The sequence below is a fragment of the Osmia lignaria genome, chromosome 8 (genome assembly GCF_051020975.1).
Source record: "Osmia lignaria lignaria isolate PbOS001 chromosome 8, iyOsmLign1, whole genome shotgun sequence".
NCBI lineage: Eukaryota > Metazoa > Arthropoda > Insecta > Hymenoptera > Megachilidae > Osmia > Osmia lignaria.
The window spans coordinates 13666138-13690597 of record NC_135039.1 but is presented as its reverse complement, the minus strand read 5'-3'; the positions used below and the strand labels follow the sequence as shown (position 1 = coordinate 13690597).

The 24460-nt window shown below is 38.2% G+C and overlaps 1 protein-coding gene across 12 annotated transcripts in view; it reads right to left on the bottom strand.

Annotated features, from left to right (window-relative positions):
- The window catches only part of heph (polypyrimidine tract-binding protein 1 heph), a 250812-nt gene that overhangs the window by 49429 nt on the left and 176923 nt on the right, over positions 1–24460 (bottom strand). For all 12 annotated transcript variants that reach the window (XM_034329312.2, XM_076689592.1, XM_034329314.2 and 9 more), the window contains one exon: positions 11050–11199. In XM_034329312.2, coding sequence (XP_034185203.1) covers positions 11050–11199 — 150 coding nt within the window. The remainder of the gene's footprint in view (positions 1–11049; positions 11200–24460) is intronic.

Below are 24460 nucleotides of genomic sequence, written 5' to 3'. Positions count from 1 at the left end.
GAACTTACAAGGAATTAACCCTCAAAGAGGATGCAAAAGGGATGGTCGCGTGCAAAAAGCTGTTTTCACGTTCTTAAGGTCCGGTCCAGACGTTATTCCCAGCCGAATCGTGATCCTGGATTACCACATGCACACCCTCTCCCTGTCCCACTTCCTCGACCGAACCTGGTGCAATCTTCTCGCACAGGCTACCGCATTCACCCTATGTCGCCCATAAAGACGTTATTGGATCGAATTCCCGCGCCACGCCGTAAACAACCCCTGTGTGTACCTGTGGTGGTGGATGTGCATCGATACATGACAATGCATTGTGAAATCATTTCTGTGTGATTAAATCCTTTCTAGAGGGATTAGGAAACGAAGTCTAACTTGGTATAAATTATTTTTCAACGATGAACATAAAAATTATTTTCGAAAAAATTGTTTTATCGAAAGAGAAAAAGTAAAATATTCAGAAGTTTCGCGAGTACACACGTGTATCCAACGTGTGTGCCAGTCGTACAATGGAGAAATAGTAAATGTAAAGGAAACGTGTACACACGAACGGATGGAAATTTCACAGGACAGGTCGTCCCAAAGGATCAAGGAGAAAAGCCGTTTCTGTCCTCGAGCTAGAGGAGACCAGTTACAAAAGAAAGAGAGGGAGTAGTGTGATCCCCTTCTTTTCTTTCTCATCTGTGTTTATCTTCTTGTCCACGAGCTTCTTCCTGGACGTAGCTCGATCAAAATTTATTCACGTCCCGTGAAATTCTCTCTGGACTTCCGGTTTCAACACTTTTTTTCTTTTTTTTAAATAAAATAAAGTAAATTTTATTTTATTTAAAAATAAATAAATGAAACCAGATAGGAACTTCGATCCGCAAATCCCAAGATATCCAAATACCAGACCAATATCGAACCAACCCCATTCCTATTCTAACGATTGATGGAAAACGTAAGCGTCCAGCAACAGCATCATCCCCTACCAACGAATTAATGGTAGAGGAAGGTAAGGAGAGTTATTTCTGATTTAAATAAACTCTCAGAATCTCGTCTTCCAGCCGACGATCCGAACGAGGACTTGTTTGCTCGTCGTCGACGACGACGACAGAGGGGGTGGTAGAGAGGGGTGAACGTGAATGTAATTTATCCAAGCTATAAGGGATGCGAAACGGGTTTCCTGCGACTACGTTTGAACTCGTCCACCCTCTTTCTACCCCTTCAATTTTCCCTCCAACCATGTCTCTGTCTCTTTCTTCCACCCCCGTCGGTTTAAACGAGAGAGACTCGTTGCAAAGAGTGGATCAAGGGGGCGGTTGGCAGGGGGTTGTTAAGGTGGAAGCTCTGGTGAATCAAAGAAATATTATATCATTAATATAGACCCCAGGGTGCAATGGAGCCGGGTGTCTGCGTGGAGTTTCTCATCCAACCCCTCGAGCGTCTCGAGCGAACCACCCTTCTCCTTTTTCAAATGGAAAGGGCTGGTTGAGAACCTTACGAATATATATCTTGATAATTTAACGCGGCTTATGTAGCAAGCGTAACCATTGTTTACGGCTTATAGATTCGTTCGTTCGTGGTTTATAGGGCTAAGCGGAGAACGTGCTTGGTAACAGGGGGTTGGTCTCGAATCTGTCGCTCCGCGACAAGTTTCTATCGATTCCTTGATAATTTGCAACGAACTAAATTCAAACCTTTGCCAATTTAGGGTGGTTAAGTGATTTTTGAAAAATTATTTAATAAACTCAAGAAGGGCAGAAATTAATTGATCGAAAGATTAATTTAGAAATTTCAATTTCCTGGTATTACACGTTCGATCCGGGAGCCAGGGATTTTACCAAAAAATTAATAAACCCCCGAAAGGGTAAGAGGATTACCTCGGGTCCCGGTTAAAGCTCGTGTTTCCATGAGTCTACAATAGCAACAGCACACGGGCCAGTTCTCACGGGCACAAAACTCGATACTACCAGCATTATGCTTTTCAACCAAACGAACCTGCTTATAATAAATCATTCGAGCCTCATGAATGTTGTACCACCGTGATACTTTACAACGAACAAAAGGGCCGGGACTCGCGTGATCCTTCATGAAAACGAACAATCTACCGTTCCGTCGGTTTTCAGAATAATTAGCCGAAGCACTGCTTAAGCTACGATTCAATTCATTAAGACAAATACCGAGGGATGGTGTACACGAAAACTTGCATCAAAAGTAAATGACCCAATGAATGTGGCAGATGACCTCAATCGAACGTATTAATTATTGTTTTTAATTTTCAATTACTTTCGATTTCACAAATCACGAAAGATCCAGCCCTTCCCCCTAGGTAACTTCATCCCCTAGGAAGAAAGAATCTTGCAGCACCTTGAAAACAGGAAAAAGGGCGAACGAAGTGGCACGCGATCGGCTTTTCGACTTTTCCAGCACGCCGGCGGGGCGGCAATAAAAATAGAAAGAAAGAGGAAATTGGTAAAGTCGGTGACCCGAAGCGAGGGGGTACGAGTAACGGGGATGAAAGGTCGGCCAGGAGTTTTTCGCCGAGGGCTTCTCTGCGGCTTCAGAGTCCCATTGGCTAACCGCGAACCAGCAGTTTCCCATTTTCCCAAGGGAGAGACTCGTTCCCGTTGTCCCTGTCCTATGCTCGTTACGTTTTTCACTTCCTCCTCCGACCAGCAGGCAACTTTGCCGCGAAACTTTTTCATCCTGACTTTCACCCCTCTTTTCGAACAACCACCCTCTTCGGGAGTGTTACGAGGATTGTTAAGGATTTCACGTACGCCAATTTTCAAATAAAAGTTCGATTTATTCATCCCTAAAAACGATACCTAGCCAATGACGAGTGCTTTGGAATTTTATATTTAGAATTTATGCTAATTTGTAAAAGAACTCGATCCATGTGGATCAGAGAAACGAGTCCAGCCACGTTGGGTAAAACCGTGTCCTCCTGTCGACCAGTCAATCTCTAAAGGGGCTAACTTTTCAATTTTCCCTGCTCCAAGTTCGATGCACGTGCACGTGTGCACACTAGGCTGTCGATCGTGTGTGAGATCAATTTCCTCGGTGACGAGTCCGCTGACTACCTGTAGACGGCTCGATTTATCACGGCCTATAATTGAACGGAAGCAATTTATTAATCGGCCTCTAGCTCTCCGATCGATCCCACGCTGTTGGACACGAACGATTCTTTTATTTCCACTCGCTTCGACAGGCTTGTTGGTCTATTTTCCATTCGACAGGGAAACATACTGTTTTATGGAAAGTAACTCAAAGAAGGCTTACCTAGGGTAAATAGTGATACAGGGAAGCGGGGATTTTAAAAATTCTAATTTTTCATATTAAGATTAGAAATAATATAATTTTCAAATATGTAACTGACAAGGAGAACTACCCAAGTGTTACACTCACTTATTAATGAAACTTTGCCAGCTTGTAGAGCTCGTCGAGCTGAACACGCCTATACTCTGTTTTGTGGGCAGACGACTAATTGTTTAAAAGATATTAATAATTAAAGTTAGTTACTCCTTACATTCTGAAGTATGACAAACTCACACATACAATTCGCAATCTAGAGATCCACGGTTCAAATCTTTGGTTCCCAACATTTTTTTTTTTTTAATCATAATTTGTCTCTTTTTGAATAACTATTACATAAAAATTATCATTATAAAAAAAAAAAAAAAAAAAAAAAAAAAACCAGTAACCCAGGATTTGAACCGAGGACCCTTAGATTACGAGTCATGTGTTTAACCACGGAGTAGATCCGTGACTTGCAAGTTAAAGGTCCTCGGTTCAAATCCTTGGTTCCCAAAAAAATTTTTTTTCTTTAATGATAATTTTTATGTAATAGTTATTCAAAAAGAGACAAATTATCATTAAAACTCTAAAAAATGTTTCCAAATTTCATATTCATAAATTTATAAATCATCATTAAAGCAACGCTCGATAATTTGGTACATTTTACTCCTTTAAATTACTTGAATTTTGGTGAACTACAAGTCTGAATATTACAAACTGCTATGTGTACGTTTCGAAGGGAACGGGTATTATTTATCGTGTAACATATTTTTACCATTTTGTTTGATTACCAACAAGAGCACCTGCAGAGTTACAACAATGTTTCATTTTCACGTAGGAGAACAAACAGGGCTGCTGTTTGCGAGAACAGGGAGACGCATAATAAAAGCAGAAAACAGAGAACGTTCGATCCTAAACGCACGATGTATTGGAAAACTGGGTCCATTTTCATTGGTACCACAGTTTTTCTCTTTCTCGCTACACAATGAACCTCGTTGCTATTATAGCCAGAAAAATACAGAAAACAGTATTCTACGGTGGTCACGAAACTGTCGAGGATAAGTTTTTATTATTTACAAAAACGTAAATGAAATTATTAAATTGAAAAACTTATTTTCTGAATATTCGATTTTTATGTATCAGTTTCCATGAACAAGCGAATACGAAATCAAGGTACTGAAAGTTATTCTAGTTTCTGACAGGCGGAAATTAAGAAACGAAAAATATTCTGTGCTTCGATTGCTTTCATTCGATGATAAACTGCTGTAACAATAGTGATTTTGTAAGCAACTTCGAAGAAATTTTGCGCTGTCTATTTAAGGGAACCATGATCCATTTTCTTTCTGATCAGTGAAACTAAAGTCTAGGAATAAACGCTGTTCTGATACAGAATTAGAAATAACATTGAAAATAGAAAATAATGTCTTATCATATTTTTTGGACTGCAGAATAATAACAAGCGGTGTTTCATTTTATGAAAACTAGATTTAAAATAGTATTTTGTGAGAGAATATAATCACTTCCGAAGACTTTCAGATTTTCATTCAAGTTTTAATTAAATTTATACTGTGAAAACTGAAAAAGGAAACATAATATGCAGTATAAAAGGAAGGAAAAATGGAATCGACGTAAAATTGAAGGTTCCATGAACAAAGCAACGTAATGAACTCACCACTAATTTAACTAAAAAAAAAAAAAAAGAACAAATGATCCCTTTTTTCCTTTTTAATATTATCAAGTGAAATGGACATTCACCTAATTAAAAAATTCTTCTGGTTTCAAATTAAAATAGGATATTTAATTTAATTCTCTTTTCCAGGGAAAGAAATAAAATAATACAACAGTGTTCTATAAATTTCCAAATTTTTAATCTATACTTAGACATAGAAACATCATAAATTTTCAAGTTCATAAATTCACCACTTTGATACACAAGATGATCGCCTGATAAAATTCGAAATAAAAAAACAATGTAACATCTGCCTCATAAATTAACCATTACAGATCATAAACTACGCTTCCTGTCGTTCTAGACTAGCGTTAATCCTTTCACAGTAACAACCATAAAACGCTGGACTCGATCTAATTCACGCCCCATAAAGTTACAAACAAGAGAATAAAAAGTGGCAGCCAGGAAATAAACGACAATGGCAACAGTTACGCCTTCTAAACCTGGAACTTCATTCTTAATTAAGTAATTAATGTTTTAAATTAATATTGGAAACCTTAAATAATCTTATCTATCTTTTCAGAGTCAACGAAGTAATCAGAAAAAAAAAATATCATTCGAAATGTGCATCTTTCACATTCGTATCAAAGATATTGAATTCTAGCTTCCGAATGGATTAAGGGATGCTGCACACGTGCACCGATGGAGACTCGCCCTTTCGAAGAGGATGGAAAAAACGAGATTAGAGTAACCGTGTAAGGTAAACTTCCTTAGAGGAAGATCGAATCGGAATTCAAGGCGGATCGGAAGAATCCTTGCGAGGACACCTGTTACATCCTGCGGTCGAAGAAAACCTGCCTTATCTTTGACCCTTTTCAAGATAATAGAAAGAAGAGGAATTTCAAAGACATTCGATGTTCGAAATCCTTTTTTTTTAATAATATTGTACTTTTAAATTTAACTTTTTAATTAATCTTATTAATATATAAATATTTGTTAAAACTAAGTTTCTTTACAGTAGTTATTCCTACGAAAAACATTCACCTTATATAATCGAAAAAAAAGGAGAAATGAGAAAGAAATAGAGGAAGAAAAAAAAAATATTCAAATTAGAGAGGAGAACGAGATATGAGAATATGAAGGAACAAATCCCGTTTTTGGCTGCAGATTTCGATGCTCGTTAAGCTCAACCATCGTTCCCTCCTTCCGGCCTCTTGGCTCCAACCGGATGTTCGTCTAACCCCTTAAAAAATTTCTGCTCTACGCGAGTATCACTAGAGAAGACAGCTCTATATCAGAATTTTCGAAAGCCCACCGTTTCAAGACTTCCTTGAAAAAATTAAAAAATAACAAATAGAGGAAAATTCTATAAAATTGTGACAAATTATTTTAAATACAAAAATATAAAATATATGTTCAGATACTATTTTATAAAACTTCCTCTTGTATAAAAATTAACCAGGATCACTGTCAACATCCCCGAAAATTAATCCAGCAATTAGTGCACAATTATGAAAATTAAAATCAGAAACATAAATTACCTCATTTTTACAAACCGTATAAATAATAACGTGAAGTATCAAGCAAACTCATCGTTGAATTTATCAGATTCTTATGTCAACACCATGAAAACTATAATACGCGAAAAGGCAATTAAAAAAATGAGATCTTCAGTAATGAGAAGGGTTTAAAAGTATTCTCTTAATTAGATGCTGTATAAACAAACGAGAACGAGGTAAGTTTGACAAACATTTTCGTCGAGTGAAACAAAAGGTTGTTGGTAGCTGAGGAATGCGATGAAGAAGTAGGTCGTGAACGCCATGGAAGTTCATATTTAGGTAAACGAGCTCGTTACGTGCGATACACCGTAAAAATCGATAGGGTAGAGACTTGCACGCACCCCTCCACGCAGTTTTTACTGCACCCACTCACTACCCTCCGCGTTTGCATAATGGATATTTAATCTTAATTTAATGCTGCCTGCAGGGATCCAACGAATATGCTACCGTTCGTAAATAATTCCTTTAAATCTTTTGTTCAATGTATTTAGGCAAATTGTTCGACTTTTATGTAGATCAGCGATTCTCAACCAATGGTACATGGATAATTCGTGTATTATACAATATAATAATTAAAAAATTTTTTTATAATTGTACAGTATGGGGCATGGTAGATTTACCCAGAGAAAAGGACGATAGCCCCCTCTGCTGCTGGCTTCCCCTTCCTGGGCGTCCGTCCTACTCCGTGCGCGGTCCCGAGGAGACTGACGCTGCCGGGGAGAGGGCCCCACCACTGTGCCCCCCACCACTTGCCCATTTACGCGATAGAATTTGAATTGATTCTGACGTTATTTCGCATATCTCTGAATTGTATAGTAAATTTTATAATATTTAATGATTAAAAATTGTGTTATTTCCTTCCTAAATTATTTTTAATATTAATATTCCTCCTTCCCCTATATCGCCTTTTTTCCTAGAACAGCCTTCTTTGCTAGATACTGTATCTGTTAATTTATTTATTTTTTGTACTTTGAATTATAATAATTAATAGATAGTGGTAATAAGTTCCAATAACAAAAATTACTACTAATATCCCTCAATTGAAATGTTCCAAATTTAACAATGCTCCATCAGGATAACCGATAAAGACAAAAATGGAACTGGTTAATTAGGCGACGAAGAAAAATAAAATACGATGAAAAGAAGGTACCGAACAGAGGTGCAATAATTAGAAACGAATCCACCCACAGTTTGCACAAAGTCTACCCGCTTCTCACCCTCCTACTCTCCATTCACCCCAAAGATGTCCATCCCCCGAGCATTTGACCAATCGTTTAAGCGGTCCAGGCAACTTTAATTGAATTTAAATTGAATTTAAAATGTTAACACTGAGAAGCACGGTTACCGTGTTCGCGTTTTATCATGTTCATCGCGTTGTTCCTTTTTCGCTCGAAAAATCCCACCGACTGCGAAACCGTTTCCATATTTACCGTTCCTCGTTCGTTTTTCACCCGGCTTCTTTTTTGTCGACAGTATATCCTACGAACGAGTCAAAGCGGAAGCAAGTTAATTAGCTGGAAATTAAAATCGCGCTAAACGCTCGTTAACCGTGACCGAGCTCGGTTCATCGAATTATTTTATGAAATTTCATTGTATGCTGTTTGGAAATTAATTTATTAATTAACAGGGAATTCTTTTTTTTTCATGGGAACATCATTTTAAATCTATGAATAATCTATTGTATTGGATGGGTCAATCTAAAATTAGAAAAATACTTTGATAAATAATAAAATATAGTGATATGATACATAGAATGATAGTGAAGTTCAGCTTTAAATTGGAGTAGAACAAATTTTATGTACAGCACGCAATCGATGATCGAAGCCATAGTAACCGTGATAGTGTTAGACAAAACAAGTAACACATAGAGCAAAATAAAAAGTAATTTTCTTTCTTAAAAGTCATTTACAGCAAAAACGGTTAATTTATCTTCGAAAACAGAAGTGGTAAGGATTATATTAAAAATTCTTGGAATTTTTGACATTTCAACACCATAGTAAGTTCTTTATTCGCAAGAGGAAACGCAGAAACCGAGGGAACACCGCGGTTACTTCGTTTCAGTTAACCGACGTGAAACTTAGTAACACGAGTTAATATTAAACCATGTAAATAGAGATTCTTCGACGATACAGCACACGAAACAAGAGGAACGTTCAACTTCGTGCCGCAACACGTCGCACGGTGATTACAAAAGTTCACTGTGTAATTAAATATCCTCAAACTTTAACCGAACTTCCGATCGGACGAATCTGAACCTACAAGCTGAATTTATTTTATGAATCATTTTCAACAAAGACTTTCAAAACTCATACATGTACGGTATAAAGGAACTTTAATATTTCACTGCACTTTAAACTCTCATTAATGTGCATTTAGACTACTCAATTATACAGGGCGCCTCAAAATTGAAGAACACAAATATAAATTTGTTTTATTAATCTCTACATAGATATTTTGAACAATTAATGGATGGCGGACCATGGAGAGAGCCTCTAATATTTTCTTTCGTTTCAAAATTATACATTTAATTTCACGTAAATTTGGATCACAATTGACCCAGGCTCCGCTGTTCAAGGATTAATTAATATTTTGTTAGATTGAATGCTTCAAAAGTGGAAATTCCATCGCGAAAAATTAAGTGAAGAAAATGAAACTGAAATAAACTGTAAAATAAAAATCATCCACGTGTCGAATAATTAGAATTTCCTAATGTCTTACCAGAAACGCCAACTTTGCAGCACGACACCGAACATGTTAATTACTTCCTGTGTCTATCAAGGTTCCACGAACGAATAGGAAACTGCGAAACGATTCGGCTGCGAACGATATCGAAAATCCAGCAGGCCTGGCGGCTTTACAGGATCAGACAAAGAGCCTTGTCCGCCCGTTCCGGTAACCAACTTAACCGGAAACTTCGAATCAAAGCAAACACAGCGAAAGTGCCCGCAGGGGTCAATTCGCCGGTTCATCGTGAAACTCGATTTACCACCACTACCAACAAACGACGTTGGTGGTATCAGTGAAGGGTGCGCTTTGATGCACATACCAGAGCAGGGTCTATTGTCGTGTTGCAACAATGCTCACCGTCTGTTTGCGTGTAATTGGGAAGCTTGGCCCCGCGAGCAAGACAACGTGATAATAATACGAGTTTCCTCGATCATCAAGTTACAGTAGAATTATCTTTTAGAGAAGTTGATGCTGTGATTTTGGATCGACGAGTACGTCTGAAGATGATTCGCGAATCGTTGTCCTTTCGTGGGGATTTCAAAAGACGATACCGTAGTTTCAGGTTTGAAATTTCAGAATTTCAGAATTGCAGAAAATAATTGCTTATAGGAAAGATGGCCTAGTTAGAAGTAAATAGTTTGAGCACACCCTCTCTATTTGATTTAACCAAAATACCCGAAGACTTTCGAAATGATCTAAAATTATCACCCATAACTACAGATACAAACGTACGTACACAGATCCTTGGTAACGAAAGGATTAACCAGAAATCGAATCTCGTTAGCCGCTTCTTCGCACAAAGACCTCGCGTTTATCGTGGCTTACGCCTCGTACGCCATATTTCCACCACTAATGCGTATGTAATTTGCAGAGAGAAGGGGTGAGGTGAGGGGTTCGGATGGATGGTAAATCTCTTCATCAAGCTGAATGCGGCGGACCAACATGCATCGATGCATTACTTTAATCCCCCCTGGTATAAACAAACCGAGCTGGCATTATCGTACCTGTTGTACCGGATCGTTCACTAACACGTGTTCCCCTTGTTCGACACTGGTTTACATGCATTAAATAACCTCGTTGCATTAAATTCAACGAGTTTTAGTAAAAATATTCGAAAAATGATAACTCTAACACGACAGTAAGGTAACAGGAAAGACAGTATTAGAAATAATAAAATTTGGAAAATTATTTAAGGAGTTCAATAAAAATTGAATCTTTTTAAGTATGACAATGGCAGATGAGAAGGGGGTGGATCTGTCGAACGAGGGAGGACATTAACGGATAATGATGCCTAAACAGGCGTTTCGGTGATTCGATTGTTTCTGTTATTGAGTACTCGTCCAACTGTGTCCTAGCCTAGTGGACACAAACTCGAATTCCTGGCGTGGATCAAAAGGATTTTTGAGATTCAGAGACGGTTGAAAGCACGGGGGATCTCGTTCGAGCAAATTGAACGAGACAATCGATTCTGATTCGATGCAGCTCGTTAATTTAGTTATATCTGTATGTTCAATTAAAAATAAGTAGACGCGAGTCTTTGGATAATTAGCCAGTTTACTTCGAGTTTGATCGATTTTGTTAAATAATAAAATAACGCAATTAAGAGCTTCAATTGATCGATCAAACTATTCAATTAACAAACTCCAATTTATTTTCAATGAAGAATTAATTATTCGCACCACTTATCAGGGTTGCCAATGTTTAATGCAATTAACGATCGACGATGTACGTATAATCGTAATTAAAGTAGGTATTTAATTAACTAACTAAATAATCAATTTGAAAATTTTTAATTAGTCGAAGAACTTGATTGACACTTACCTGATTCTTGCCTTTGAGAACGAGGACATTAGTGACGCGACCGAAGGGTACACCAAGATGGACGATTTCACCCTCTGACACCTCGTTCGGTATGTTTCTGATGTGAATAACCCTCGAAGGTTTGCCATTGTGGCTCTTGTCCAATTTAACCTAAACAGAACAACATCTTCATGGTTAATTAAACGAATACAAAAATTACAATTTTACAAAATTACAGCAATCTCGAATTCTCAAACTGTTCAATATGCTAAATGTCAGCTCACGCGATATCGCGTGCCAGTAACTGAAAATGCAGCAAAGTAGATCAAAGGAAAGTAAAGAAATCAGAAGCTCGTACAACATTCCGCAACAATCTTCCTCGTTCAATATTCTCTCCACTTACGGTACACTTCGCGAACACAACAAAACTGTTCTAAACAACTGTACAAAGTTACCCAATTCAACTCTCGTTTAACTTCCCTTACTTTTCCATCGTTCCCCCAAAAGCAGTATAAACAGTCACCGCGAGGAGGTAGTACAATAAATGAAATAATGTGCAGAAAGAAACATTGTACGAGAAGGAGTAACCGAACTACCCCTTCAGCTGGTTTTCTTTCACAAAAGTCTTTTCAAAATTCCATTAAACATCGTTAAAATGTCAGGTGTTCTGATTTCGACTTCTAGAAAGGGGTAGATATTGAGAAAGGGGTGGGTGAACCTGTTAAAAAAATTTCAAACTATTAAAGAAAAGATTCAAAAATATATTTTACATATTTCACCCCTCGCTAAAAGAGGCTGGCGCACCCACCCCTGCCTCCGCGTGTAAAAGTAACGAAACTTGTCAGTGGTGTATACATTTAAATCGAAAGCAACCCCGTCGCCGGGGGCAGAATTTTCAATCACGGCTCAATCTAGTCGACCTCCCTTTTTCGCCAGTTTCTTTCATTCTTCTTCTTCTTCTTCTTCCACTTCTTCAGCGTGCAGTTCCTGTTTCAACCCTTGGGAAGAGTCGAGTCGAGGTTTGGTCGGGTTTAACCGATCGGAAAATGCGCTTCTTATGGGGTTAAGGGAGACGGATGCTTCTGGTAGTCTTTTTTTTTTATTGTTGCAGTGGATGGATTGGAAAGGTTGAGTGATATTTTTTTTTTTATGAAGGTGAAGGAATGATTGTCATTATTTTTTATTTTCAATCATATTTAGTTCTGAATTTTTTAATCGAATTTACTTTTATTTCGCTATGGTAGCTAAGGGTTAACATTATAGAATAAAACGATGCGTTTCACGTTAATATACGAGAACGATTCGCGAACGAGTATCGAATATAAATACAATGGCAATGTTGTGCACGAATTATTGTGCTTCCACAGAATATAGTGGAGGGTCGCTCGGATTAAATCTTCCTCTACTTTCCGGAGATTTCACGACGAGATTGCACGACTTGAATGCGAAGTAATCGGTTCCTGGCATAATGGCGTATTATATTCACGTATTATTCGATAATCGAGCTCGCAATGCACAATGCATAACGAAGGCATCATTGCGCATAATTTAATTGCACGATATAAGATCCATCGTACAGGGGAAACTTTCCAACGTGTGTACGTGTACGTGTTTGTATCCGTTCGATTCCCGGTTTAATTGCATTTTAATAATCGAGTGGAATCACGTTGTACACTAAAAACCGAGAATCATTTTCAATCCTTTAAACAACTGCTTCGATACATACATAAGAAATTAAATTACAAGAGAATTATTATGTCGAGTGGCTTAATTAATTCTATTTTAAAGAAAGACCTGTTTAAAGATTTTTAAATTTATATTTGTCATACAAAAAGGGTGAAGTATCGAGACAAAATTGATTTGTATGGGTAATACGATTCGAGACTATATGGGGAAATATAATAGTAACATGGAAGAACATTTTTCATTTCTCAGCAGAAACGGGTCAGATGAAATAACACGTTGTAATATTTATTAAAAATTGCTCTCGTCAAAGTGACAGTTAATAAATCATGACGAATCTGTTTGTCGATACGAGATAAAAATATGGAGCAACATTTTCCTATCGCCATTAGTCCCTAAGTGGGTCGACCATGGAAGTCATAAACTTTATGTCTCCATAAAAATTAAAAATAACTGCCTGGATATGTCGTAATTATCCAACTGATACTTTGTCTAGATACCCGCGAAGAAAAGAGGAAAGTAAACAAGACAGGAAATAAAATATAGAGGAGGGAAGTTGAGAACATAGCAGGGCAGAGGTTTCGTTCAGGGCAAGCAATTTCCAAGAAGAGGCTATCAAATGAGACACTCGAGATGTCGAGGGCGAAACGTGCCACGCGAGTGTCTGTCGATCGCAGAAGAAGAGGCTTAATTGCCAGGTGATTCCCCTTCCAGCAAGCCCAGGGTAGGGCTGATTCACAATGGCCACATTTTCTACATTTGGGTACAATGTGAACTTCCCTTACTGTTAGTTAAAGAGAGGTACACCTCCATATGCCTTCTTTGGGAGGATAGGAGGTTCTAGGGGACCCTAGACCCTGGGCTCTTCTTAGGCTCTGGATTTTCCCTAGGCCATGGACTCTTCCTAGGCCCTTGGTTTTCATAGGCCAATGGCTCCCTTTAGTCCCTAGGCACTCCATAGGCCCTGGGCTATACCTAGGCCCTTGGCTTTCATAGGCCAATGGCTCCCTTTAGTCCCTAGGCACTCCATAGGCCCTGGGCTCTTTCTAGGCCCTAGGCTTTCCTTAGACCTTAGACTTTCCTTAGAGTCCAGGCTCCACCTAGGCCCGAGACTCCTATTAGGCCCAATGCTCTCCTTAGGCCCTAGACTCTTTTAAGACCTTCTCTTAGCATAGACTTTTCTTAGGCTCTAGGCTTATTGCTTTTCAATGTTTCAATGTACACCTTTGTCTCATAGTCATCAAGTGCCAATCGGCGAATGTGTTAACCAAAAAAACCTACTTTGCCTCCAAGTGTACCAGGCAATATGGCCAGCGCGAAAGCACTCTTAGGCAAGCTGGTCGAAGCCACGGGGAACGCGCTCGTGGTGCAAACAAGGTTGACTTCGAGTACCGTTCAACCACTCTGGGAAACGACCTCGAGGACCTCTTCGTGCCTGGACAACGTGCTCTAGCATCTTCACTTTCCTTGCCACATTTTCCCTCTCGTTTTGGTATCAGACTTCGACGCGGTCGGCACTTTTCGCTAATGACTGACGTTTGATCAAGAGATAAATAGGAGAATTGTTTCTTCGACTTTGAGGCACATTATGAGTAGAATTCGATCAATTTCAAGTGTTGTAAGATATATAAAATCTGGATGATAAGAGAACAAAAATATTTAAATTACAACCTTTTCACTTCCAACCCCAAAGCACGATAAAAAATTCAACTCTTCCCCCTCTCGTTTGGCCCATCTTCGACTCTCACCCTCGTCGAGAATACGTCTTCCTTCATCCGAGCCGATAATTGGACATAATGGAGGCAATTCGCGGAAAATCGCTCGTAGGAAATGGGTACCGTGACCTCCTCCCATCGGCTGATAACGAGGGAGGATGCGCGCTCCGCCAACCGGAAGTCAACATTCCAATTCCGTTAGAAAATGCTCGGGCACAGACGATCCACGATTCGAGAAAACAATTTTCTGCGGAAAACTACACAATTTTCTGCTTTTGAAAACATTATTTATGAATAAAAATCCCATATTTGCAGGATATTGCGGAGAACCCAGAATCGTTGAATTATCCTCAGCCACTAAGCAAATTGTTATGAACGATACAAGTAGGCCATTTAAATAATTGTAACACATTTATCTCAATGAATATTTCAAAGTGCTTTTGGGAATCGTAATGGCGAACCACCAAGGCTGATGTCTCCTTTAACGAGCAGATATGACCGCATAATGGATCTCCCGACCATTGCTCATGGTTTTCCTCATTTACAGCTACCTCTAAGGTTGGCCTTGTTCAACAGTAATGGCATGATTATCAAGACGATAAAAGGAGTGCAAAAAGCACAGGTTATTTTGAAACCTGGTCTAATGGAAGATTTGCATAACTTCTGGTATTATTTCATTATACATGTATATTAAATCTACTCTGGTATGATAGTTAATAGAATAATTTAAAATTGTATTATTATTTTGGTTAATTATGTACACTTTTAATAAAATTAGATAAATTAAGAAACTTACATTTTTAATGATTTTCTTCATCGAAAAATACTAATTTAATTTCAAGAACTTTTCAAAATTTATCCCCGGACAAATTATTTTTAAAACCGATTTCTGTCTTCCAGTTACACGACTGAATAATACAATTTTTATTCCAGCAAACTTCCATTAGCGCGACGATCAATAGGTATTAAAAAAATTATTACTTTAAATGACTGGAACCATTCCATTGGTCCAATTTATCCTGCCCAAAGAGGACTATTTTTATAAAATCGATTAATTAATATCGATTTTCCCTTCGGGACGGTGCAGGACACATTTCGAAGCTTTTCTGGGATATTTGAATGCAGAATAAATGATACAATTTCAATCTAATTCGTATTAGGTGCACGGGCATTGAAAACATTAAATCAATTAAATTTCCATTACACGACGTCAAACTGTATTTTTGAAATAAATTAATCAAAAAATTTGAATTTAATTTTCATCTAAATGAAATCAAAATTAATTTCATTTTTTAATAAATAATCTGGTCTGCATTTACGAATAAGGGTTGCACCGCTGCAACATGCAGTCGTAAAGAAGGGTGCATTCAATTCTAGACCCCCAATACTAAAAATCAGCTGTCGCGTTATTCGAGACGAACCAGACCCGACGTAGTCTGCAGGATAAAAATTCCTATTCATATTGTCCTGTTTATCCTGCTTCATCTCGTCTTACACATAACCTTTTTGTTCCTCCTTACCTCGACTTAATACAATTTTCCGATCCAGATACCAACCACAATTTCGTTACCATATTCAAATTAATAAACATACAATAAACTTACATTTGTCAGGAAGTTCAAGCAAAGCCCGATCCACTTCTTACCACGAGGTTTATTTTTCAGACTACTGCACATGCGCCTGGATGTTTCAAACGTCGTCAGCTGATGATCATCAGCAGCCATGATAACACGTGTCATGCGAAAAGTCTCGAAAACCCGCCACCTATCGCGAAACGACCGAAGCGTTCGCGACGCATTCGTAAACTAACGGAGAATGCATACAGGGACACGAGAGTAGGCCGATGTTTCAAGCTTCGGGCGAGGTCGGGCGAGATCGGGCGGAGTCGGGTGGTATCGGGCGAGATCGGCTCGATACGCGAGAACGATCAAAGCACGCACGAATCGTTCGAAGTCCGATAAACATTATGACTTTATTTTTTAATCTACTGCTTTAATATACCATAATTTACTAGAATCTTTTTTCAAATTGCACCTCGGTATTTCTTTATACTGAATATTTATAAGATGTCTGTTCACTTTACATAGGTATAATGCTGTAACAGTTGAAGAGAAGCACGTGCCACGACGCAACAGGCTGTGCGATCGCGGTATCTCCATCAGAATTCCAAGTAGCCACCCTCGCACTCTAAATTTTCCTTCCACCCCAGTTTTCCCGTCGCTCGTTTTTTCTCTTCTTATTTCGTCCCCTGTAACTTTTGCCCTTCGGGCACGTTTCCACGCCCCCGAGCACCGGCAGGAAACCTAGATTCCTTTCTCCGAAGAAGCAACCTTGCGGCTGCTCTGCAGATAAGCGCGGGCCACATCTCTCCCGCGACAAATGCACTCGAGTGCATCCGAGGAGAGTGCTGAGAGGAGTTCTGGAGTGTCTCTTTCGGCGAGATACAAAGTATTCTTTCGTCGCTACCCGGAAATATCGACTGCTCGAAAAATTCACTCGAATTTAAAATGTCCTTTCTCCAAAATCCACCTTAATTTAATCGAACTTAAAGTAATTTTATTTTTATATTATAACAAACTTTTTTGTAAGTTTGGGTCACCCCAGGCTCCATCATTCAAGGGTTAATTATAAAGGAAGTAGGTATTATTTTCGGTATTAGCAACCGAAAGGGTTAAACAGACAGAAGTTGAATGGAATCAATCACGTCTCGAGGAGAACTATCAAACACGAATCGAGCGTGTTGTGTTAGAAGGAAAAATAAATCGCGACTCGTCTTTCGTTTTCCAATTATCCGAGGTAAGGGATATCGACGAGCCACGTCGACAATTCTATAAATGAACAGCGATCGAGAAGACTGATGGAACGTCGACGGGAAAAAGTGAAGGAGCCTGGTGTTCGTTTAATTGGTGGCTGGAAGAACAGCCTGTGGAAACCGATGAGAAATGGCCGGCAAAAAACATCGGCCAGCTAAGCAAATTGAAAAGAAAAAGCACTAGGAAAATGTTGAAACGAACAAATTTCGATCCTGTCAGATTTTCAATATTTTATCGACAAGCCTGCTGATATGTTTTTTCATATGAAATTTTTATAAATATTATTACGATAATACGCAATAATCCGTTATATTAAAAGGTAAAATATCACATCAGAGTAACACTGTCCCAACGGAGACATTCAACCCTTAACCCAACCCTTTTTCCACTTCCACCCCTCGGTCGCAGTTATTATTATAAAACGAGCCATTAAACTACACGATATTTTACTCTTATCTCAATTCCCCTAATAAAATAACGAACAGAAACAAAGCAACCGTTTCAAGCTCGGTACGTATGCGTCGGCCAGGTAAAAGAAAACGTGCTGCCATCATTTTTCATCCCTTACAGCGAAACGCGTTCCTTTTAGCCAGTCTCACCCCCCATCTCGCGTTTCGATTTCGATGAATACACGCCACGGTATCGATTTCGATAGGTCACTTGTCCATTCTACACATTTTTCTCCTCTACAACCCCTTTTCAACCCTTTTCGAACAGCTCCTCTATATATCACCTTGCAATATTTTTAATATAATTTATAATCCATGATGATGGTTTTAAATAAAATAAATTATTGTTAATCAAAGTAGATTGATTGATTTCTTCCAACACGATGGAAACAATTATTGGTACTTTCGTGTCTATTTTCTTTTTTAATATGGTCAAGGGAGGGAAACGATTTTTTTCTTTTCTTTTTCATACGTTGTTAGGGCCTTTGTCTCGTTGAATGGAGAAAAATTTGCCTTCGTTTCTATACCACTCTTCTTTTTATTTTCTATGGGATTCGTAATTGTTAGCTAGGCAATAAAGTACGCTTGGAAAGTTTTAATAAATGGTATTTGCTTTGTATTTTGAATAGTAGTGTGTTTTGTTATTGAAATATTCACTAAATTTTAGAATTGTTAGAAATTTTAAAATTGATGATAAATTATACAAAAATAACAAAATTACTGGATCCATTACTTAATATATATTCTTGTTCATTAAACAACTGAAAGTTATAATACAAAAGCAAATTAACAATTGAAGCTTCTGAAAGCATGAAAATGATTGAAAAATTACATTGCTGTTGTTACAGGTATGATATTGGAATTTATTCGACTGAAAGCAGTTTTAAAATTCAATGGAAAGCTGAATGAAAATGTTCGAAACCTGTAACAAAAGCATTATTTGAATTTTCCAGTTAATCTATATTTTCCCTTGGCTTTTCATTGTTCCAAAAATCTGTAATTTAATACTTCCAGTTAATTTCTCGATAAGCAAATTATTTTCAGAATAGAATTTTCCAACAGAAAGGACTGAAGAAAATTAAAGTTTCACTGAACTTGAGTAAAGTGTCCTAATTAATCGCGAAAACGAAGGTCCTATTTTTTCTTTATTATCGAATGCACGGTGCATTTAACCAATCCAATAGAACGGAACCATTTTACGAGGGAAAAAAGGTGAAAAAAAAAGAACAGCGAAAGAAGTGAAACGATAACGGTGACCGACGTCGACAAATATTTTCCTGGATGCAGCTGGGAAAAAATGCTTTCACCCTCGATATCGTGACAAAAACACGAATATCTGACGAAAACATGGCAACGAGAAATGTAAACCAATGGTTTTCCCTTTGAAACAAATAAAAACAATTAAATTGTTTTTAGTCTGTTAATAACAGCTATCGTGAACAGATAATTCATTTAAAAAAAAAAAAAAAGAAAAAATAATTTGGAATGTTATTTTAAATAATATTAAAGGTACTAAACGTTTATCACGAATTGTTAGTTTAAAATTATTATTAAACTCGAAGAGAAATATAAATTTCCCAGAAACTATCGAATTTCGAACACAACAGGTTTCAACAAGGGGTCGGCATCAGCAACAGAGAAAATCAATATTCCCCAATAAACATCCCTAAATCCTACAAACTGATGCTCATCGAGCCCGACAAACACCAGCTTCTACCATTATCGAAATTGCGTTGCCCACGGCTACGATCGTAGAAATAACAACCATCTAACTTCATGGGATTGCAAAGTGGAATAAGACAAACGAGGGGGTGAAAAAGGACCTCGCAAGACATCAATGTCCAATCTTCGAAATAGCTCACCAATTTTATTCCCCCTCAATTTTTTTTTGTCATTCATAGGTGAATTCATGAGGCGGGTACCCGAGTCTCGGTTCGGACCGAATAGGGTAAAAATCGAGTTGGATCGAGTCGTTTAATAATCGAATGACACCTGAAATTAAAAAATTCCCAATTCGAACCCCAGCAAAATTTTCGACTTTCGACACCCCTTTAGCACCCTTCCCAAAGCACCCACATAGAATTCAGAATTTCGTGAACGCCCATGGAGGATTATCGCCAAAATGTCAATACGCATTACCTGAATGTCACTCTATGACCATTTAGGCACCCCTTACACCCTGTTCGATTGCAAATGGCCCACCAAACTGAAACGATAGTAAGAGACGAATGGTCTGGATTCGATGAAAGGCAATCTCTTCGAGTTTCTAGCTGGGGTTTGATGGATTGCTGTATTTCGTTCTCAGCCAACAGGGTGTAACACCCTTCGCATTCGTTTGTGAACGTTCGATTTACCATTCCTTACGGTTCCTTCTTTGTTTCCACTCGAATTCCATTCATGACAAGACTATCCCCCTTTTGTACAGGGTGTTTTATAGGTTCATTTTGTTGTGGTACCTGAGAAACGCGCATTGTTCGCAATAATTTAACGTGGTTTGAAATAGAAAATATTCTTCTCCATAGTAATTCAATAATTCAGAAGAACTTCGATATTCTTTATAAATTTTGAAAAATTTTATTGAAAAAATAGAATCTTCAATGTTGAATAAAAGATGAAACTTTTCATCAATATCGGAAAACAAGGGCTTAATTGCATTTGCAAACGTCACGACAAAGATCTGCGATATTTTGAAAGCTTTCAAACGACTTTCCATGAAAATAGATGATTCCCAGCATTGAATCGACACACGAGAATCGATTCGTAACATTGACGTGAAAATCCACGGCTGATAAGCTCGCATCAAAGTGTTTGACAGTGACAGAACTTTGTAGCATTCGAATTTTTCAAACGTTTATCCTTCCATTGAATAAAAAAAAAAAAAAAGAAATTTCAAGTGAAAGAAACATAACACTAGAGTTTCCATGATGTGTTTCGAAACAGTTAAAAAAAATATGAAAAGGTCCACATTACCCCTTTATCAACCCCATAAGACAACCCTTCTCCATCGAAATGAACCTATAATTCACATTTAAAAAAAAGGAATCAGAAAATATAAAAGTTTTCAGTATAAAAAAGTAGCCCTCCTCACCCCCCTCGGAGATTCCTCTTTCCCCCCTCTTTTTTTCCAGGCCACTGTCGTTCGTAGAAGATAACAGGGGGTGCAATTAATCATGTTCCAGGCTGCATGGCTTCAAATACGGTTATGAACGTGGCGTTACGGCATTGTATCGTGGTGTGCACACGCCAGCAGACGTTACTGGACACATGGGTGTCGTGAAGGGGGCGGTTAGGGGGTGTACGGTTCATCAATAACTGGTATTTCCAAGCCTGCTGTCCGTCCTACGATTCTACACCCTTTCCGTGGAAGCAGCAAGACTGCATTGCGACCCCTCTATATCGCCACCTCGACCAATTTATTTACCCCCACCCCTAGCTACCCTTGGAACGTTCCTATTGGCACCCTTTCGTTAGTCCATGCGGGATTTATTAGGGGCGGTGTCCACGATAACAGGGTCGCTACTGTGTTCGATTTAAAACAGTGTTTTTCAATTAAATATTTTTAACACCATTTCCATTTTCAATGTTTCTGTTTTACCGCACGCGAGTGACGACGGGTCGATCGTGACCCACGCTCAGATTCGTCCGAAATATTTTCACGATATTTCAATCGTCGAATCGTATTTCACAGGAAGGGTTGAAAATAATCGGGACGGGTGGCGTATTGCCGTGGCACTTCCGGTACCCCGGTGGTCGATGGAAGTCATATTAAATGTATTAAACAACGTGAATAAATATCAGTTTGATTGATCGTTATCGGGACGGGATCGTTTTCGAATCGTCTCGTTTCTATCGGTTGCTGTCCCTTTTTTTTCTTTTTTTTTATATATATATATATCCAGAGAGGAACGTTACAACCCTTTCCATCCGAGCCCGCTTTCTGCACATCCGTGAACCCACGTCGATGGCGTTGATTTATGGATGTTACTTGGCCATTCTCGTGTCATCGAGACACGTCGGATGGAAAGGATCGAATGAGCTGCCGTCGATTATTCACTCGTCCTTTTCCGTTCTTGTTAACCGTGGCACCGCGTTCATTAGGGGATGAAGTTGAATTGAATTTCAGCTGCAGCGAGGACCAAGGGTTAAATACTTCATTTTTATTCCAATGCAGTACGATCTTTGGGGGAGAAGGGGGCTAATTTTTAAAAATGCTTAAGCAATTTTTGGGGGAGATAAAAAATGCAATATTTTTCTACTGAATTTACACAAACTTTTCTTTACTTTTTATCGGTATATTAGTTTTTAAATATTAAAGGACAGTTTTAATGTTCCATAGGAGAGCCTAGTACTTCATATTCGCGTGAGCAGAGATGATAATGCTTCGTTATTCTTTCCAATTACAAGAATAAACGGATTCATAAGAGGCAGGTACAATTCGGTTTCATTGGATCCCGTTTTTCGTTTCGCTCCATTGTATTCGAAAACAGAGGGCAAACGTCCAAACACGGAAACAATTCGGCTACTAGTAGAAACAGTCGGAACAATGCAGCCTCGTTAAACTTTATTTACTGTGAACGAACAGAGAGAAAAATGTGTAATAAAAATGAAAAAAAAAATAGGAAACATGAGAGCGTTTCGCGATTCTGACTGAACTGAAAATAACTGTATTAAAAATAATAAGAGATTTCATTGAATGAATGCAATCATTGTACCCTGTACAGAATATATTTATATTATAAATAGCAAATACTCTATATATTATTAAGAGTGTCTTTATTTTTCCTACACAATATCAATCGAGTAATTTATTTATCGAATTTATATAAAAGGATCAAGTTAAATTTTAAGAATTTCTAAGCTTTCGTCGATTTAGTGATTATCCTTCGATAGAGTTTTACGAGAATCGTCGTACGACCAGGAGAGCCATCGTAAAAAAGACCCAACCCACTGTCCCGATGAAACTCGTGACAATAAGGAGACAATTTTAAGAATCTACCCTATTCCTTTCCTTCTCCAATTACTCTGTTTAGGGAGACTGCAAACAGCATGACAAAACGTCTTCTAATGAAAATGCTTTAGAGTACGACTGACAATTTGAGAAACAATATCACAGCTGTCACTGATGAAATTGAGCCCCAGTTATGTTAGAATGCAGTGGAAAAAATTGGGTGAAACGAGTGGAAATTTGATAAATTGCAAACAGGTTATGTTTTATTCCAGTCTGAAGATATGAAACAAAATTTCAACCTCGCATAAGTTCCATTCTGTGTAAATAATTTATTGTTTTTTTACTTGAATTTTAATGCAACCCCATTTCATAATATCTAATGCTCAGTAGTCGCTACCTGACACTGGAGTTCAACTTGTACTTACCTATTATCTGATACCTACACCGAAGGTAACTCGAAACTTGCTACCAACATCTATTGTATAAACCTACTCTAGGCCACTATTAAAATCTACTATACGGCACTTCCCAATTAATCGTGGTAAGGTTACTCCTGTTGCGGATTACTTGGAACTACCTTCCTGAATTTTGAATACAGACGAGTGTGGCTTTCATGTAAGACACTGAACCGTCCATGAAATTGTTAAACCAGTGTTTCTCAACCAGCTACCAGCTTTTAATTGAAAATTAAAAATTAAAAATATTTAACAAAATGATATAATTAGCAGAAACTTGATTAATTAAAAGAAAATTTGTAAAATATTTACAAAGAATATTGCAGAATTAGGAAGGATGTAAAATTGAAAATGATTCAATTACTATTATAAGCAGCTGGTTCTGGGTACATAAACACTTGGACAAATCGATTGGCAAATAAATTAGAGATCCTAACTCTAGCACGTCGATCAGCTTGCTAACGTTCACGAGAGGGTGAGAGCGTCAAAAGCACCCTCGGGGGTCTACTCCCTCGTCACACGGTTAATATAGGGTTATATTTGCCAGAGAGTCCAAACATATATGCAACAGAAAGTTTCGTAGATCGAAATATCGCGTGTGCGAGAGGGGTTTGCGAAACTCCAACTGAAATTCGAGTAAACGCACCCTCTTACGCCTCCAGGAACGATCAGCCACCCTCCAATAAGCATCAGATGTTAGAAGATCATTAAAAATGACGGTTAATCAATCCCCGATATTAATTAAGTCCACTGATTTTATATTTCATTTACTTTTATGAAGCAACTACTTTCAAGGGAACGCGAAAAATTCCAACATCTTTGCAACAATTTTACTGAGCAACAACGAATCAGATGAGTTCCGTCTTGGAAACGGAAATATTAAGGCGGAAGAGGTGGTGAAGTTTATACGGTTGCAGGGGCTTATTTATCCCTGCAGCAGCAATGAGGCTTTTTTTTTTAACCCGGCAACCTGTTTCCCTTATTTTTACGCCCCGGGCAGAAGAGATCCGCCATTAAGTAAGTTCCGCCGCTTTTACGCGCGGCGTCCAATTTTTTTATAAGCACGATTCCCCGCGTCTTTACGACCGCCAATATCTTTTTATCGTCGCGGTTCCGCCGGAAGAAGCCCTTTCGCCAGGGTTTCGGTTACTGGTTGGTCCGCACTTTTTATTCCACGTCAAGCATTTAAATCTTAATCGCCATGATATCAACTCAACTTTCAATATCTGCAATTTTAATAATAATTTATTTTTTTAGTTGCACCGAATATCCTTTCGGTGCATTCCAAAAATTTGCAAACATATTATCATTCCTTGGAACCATAAATAAAAGAGGACGGACTTGCTAGTGAATGTAATGGAATGAAAAA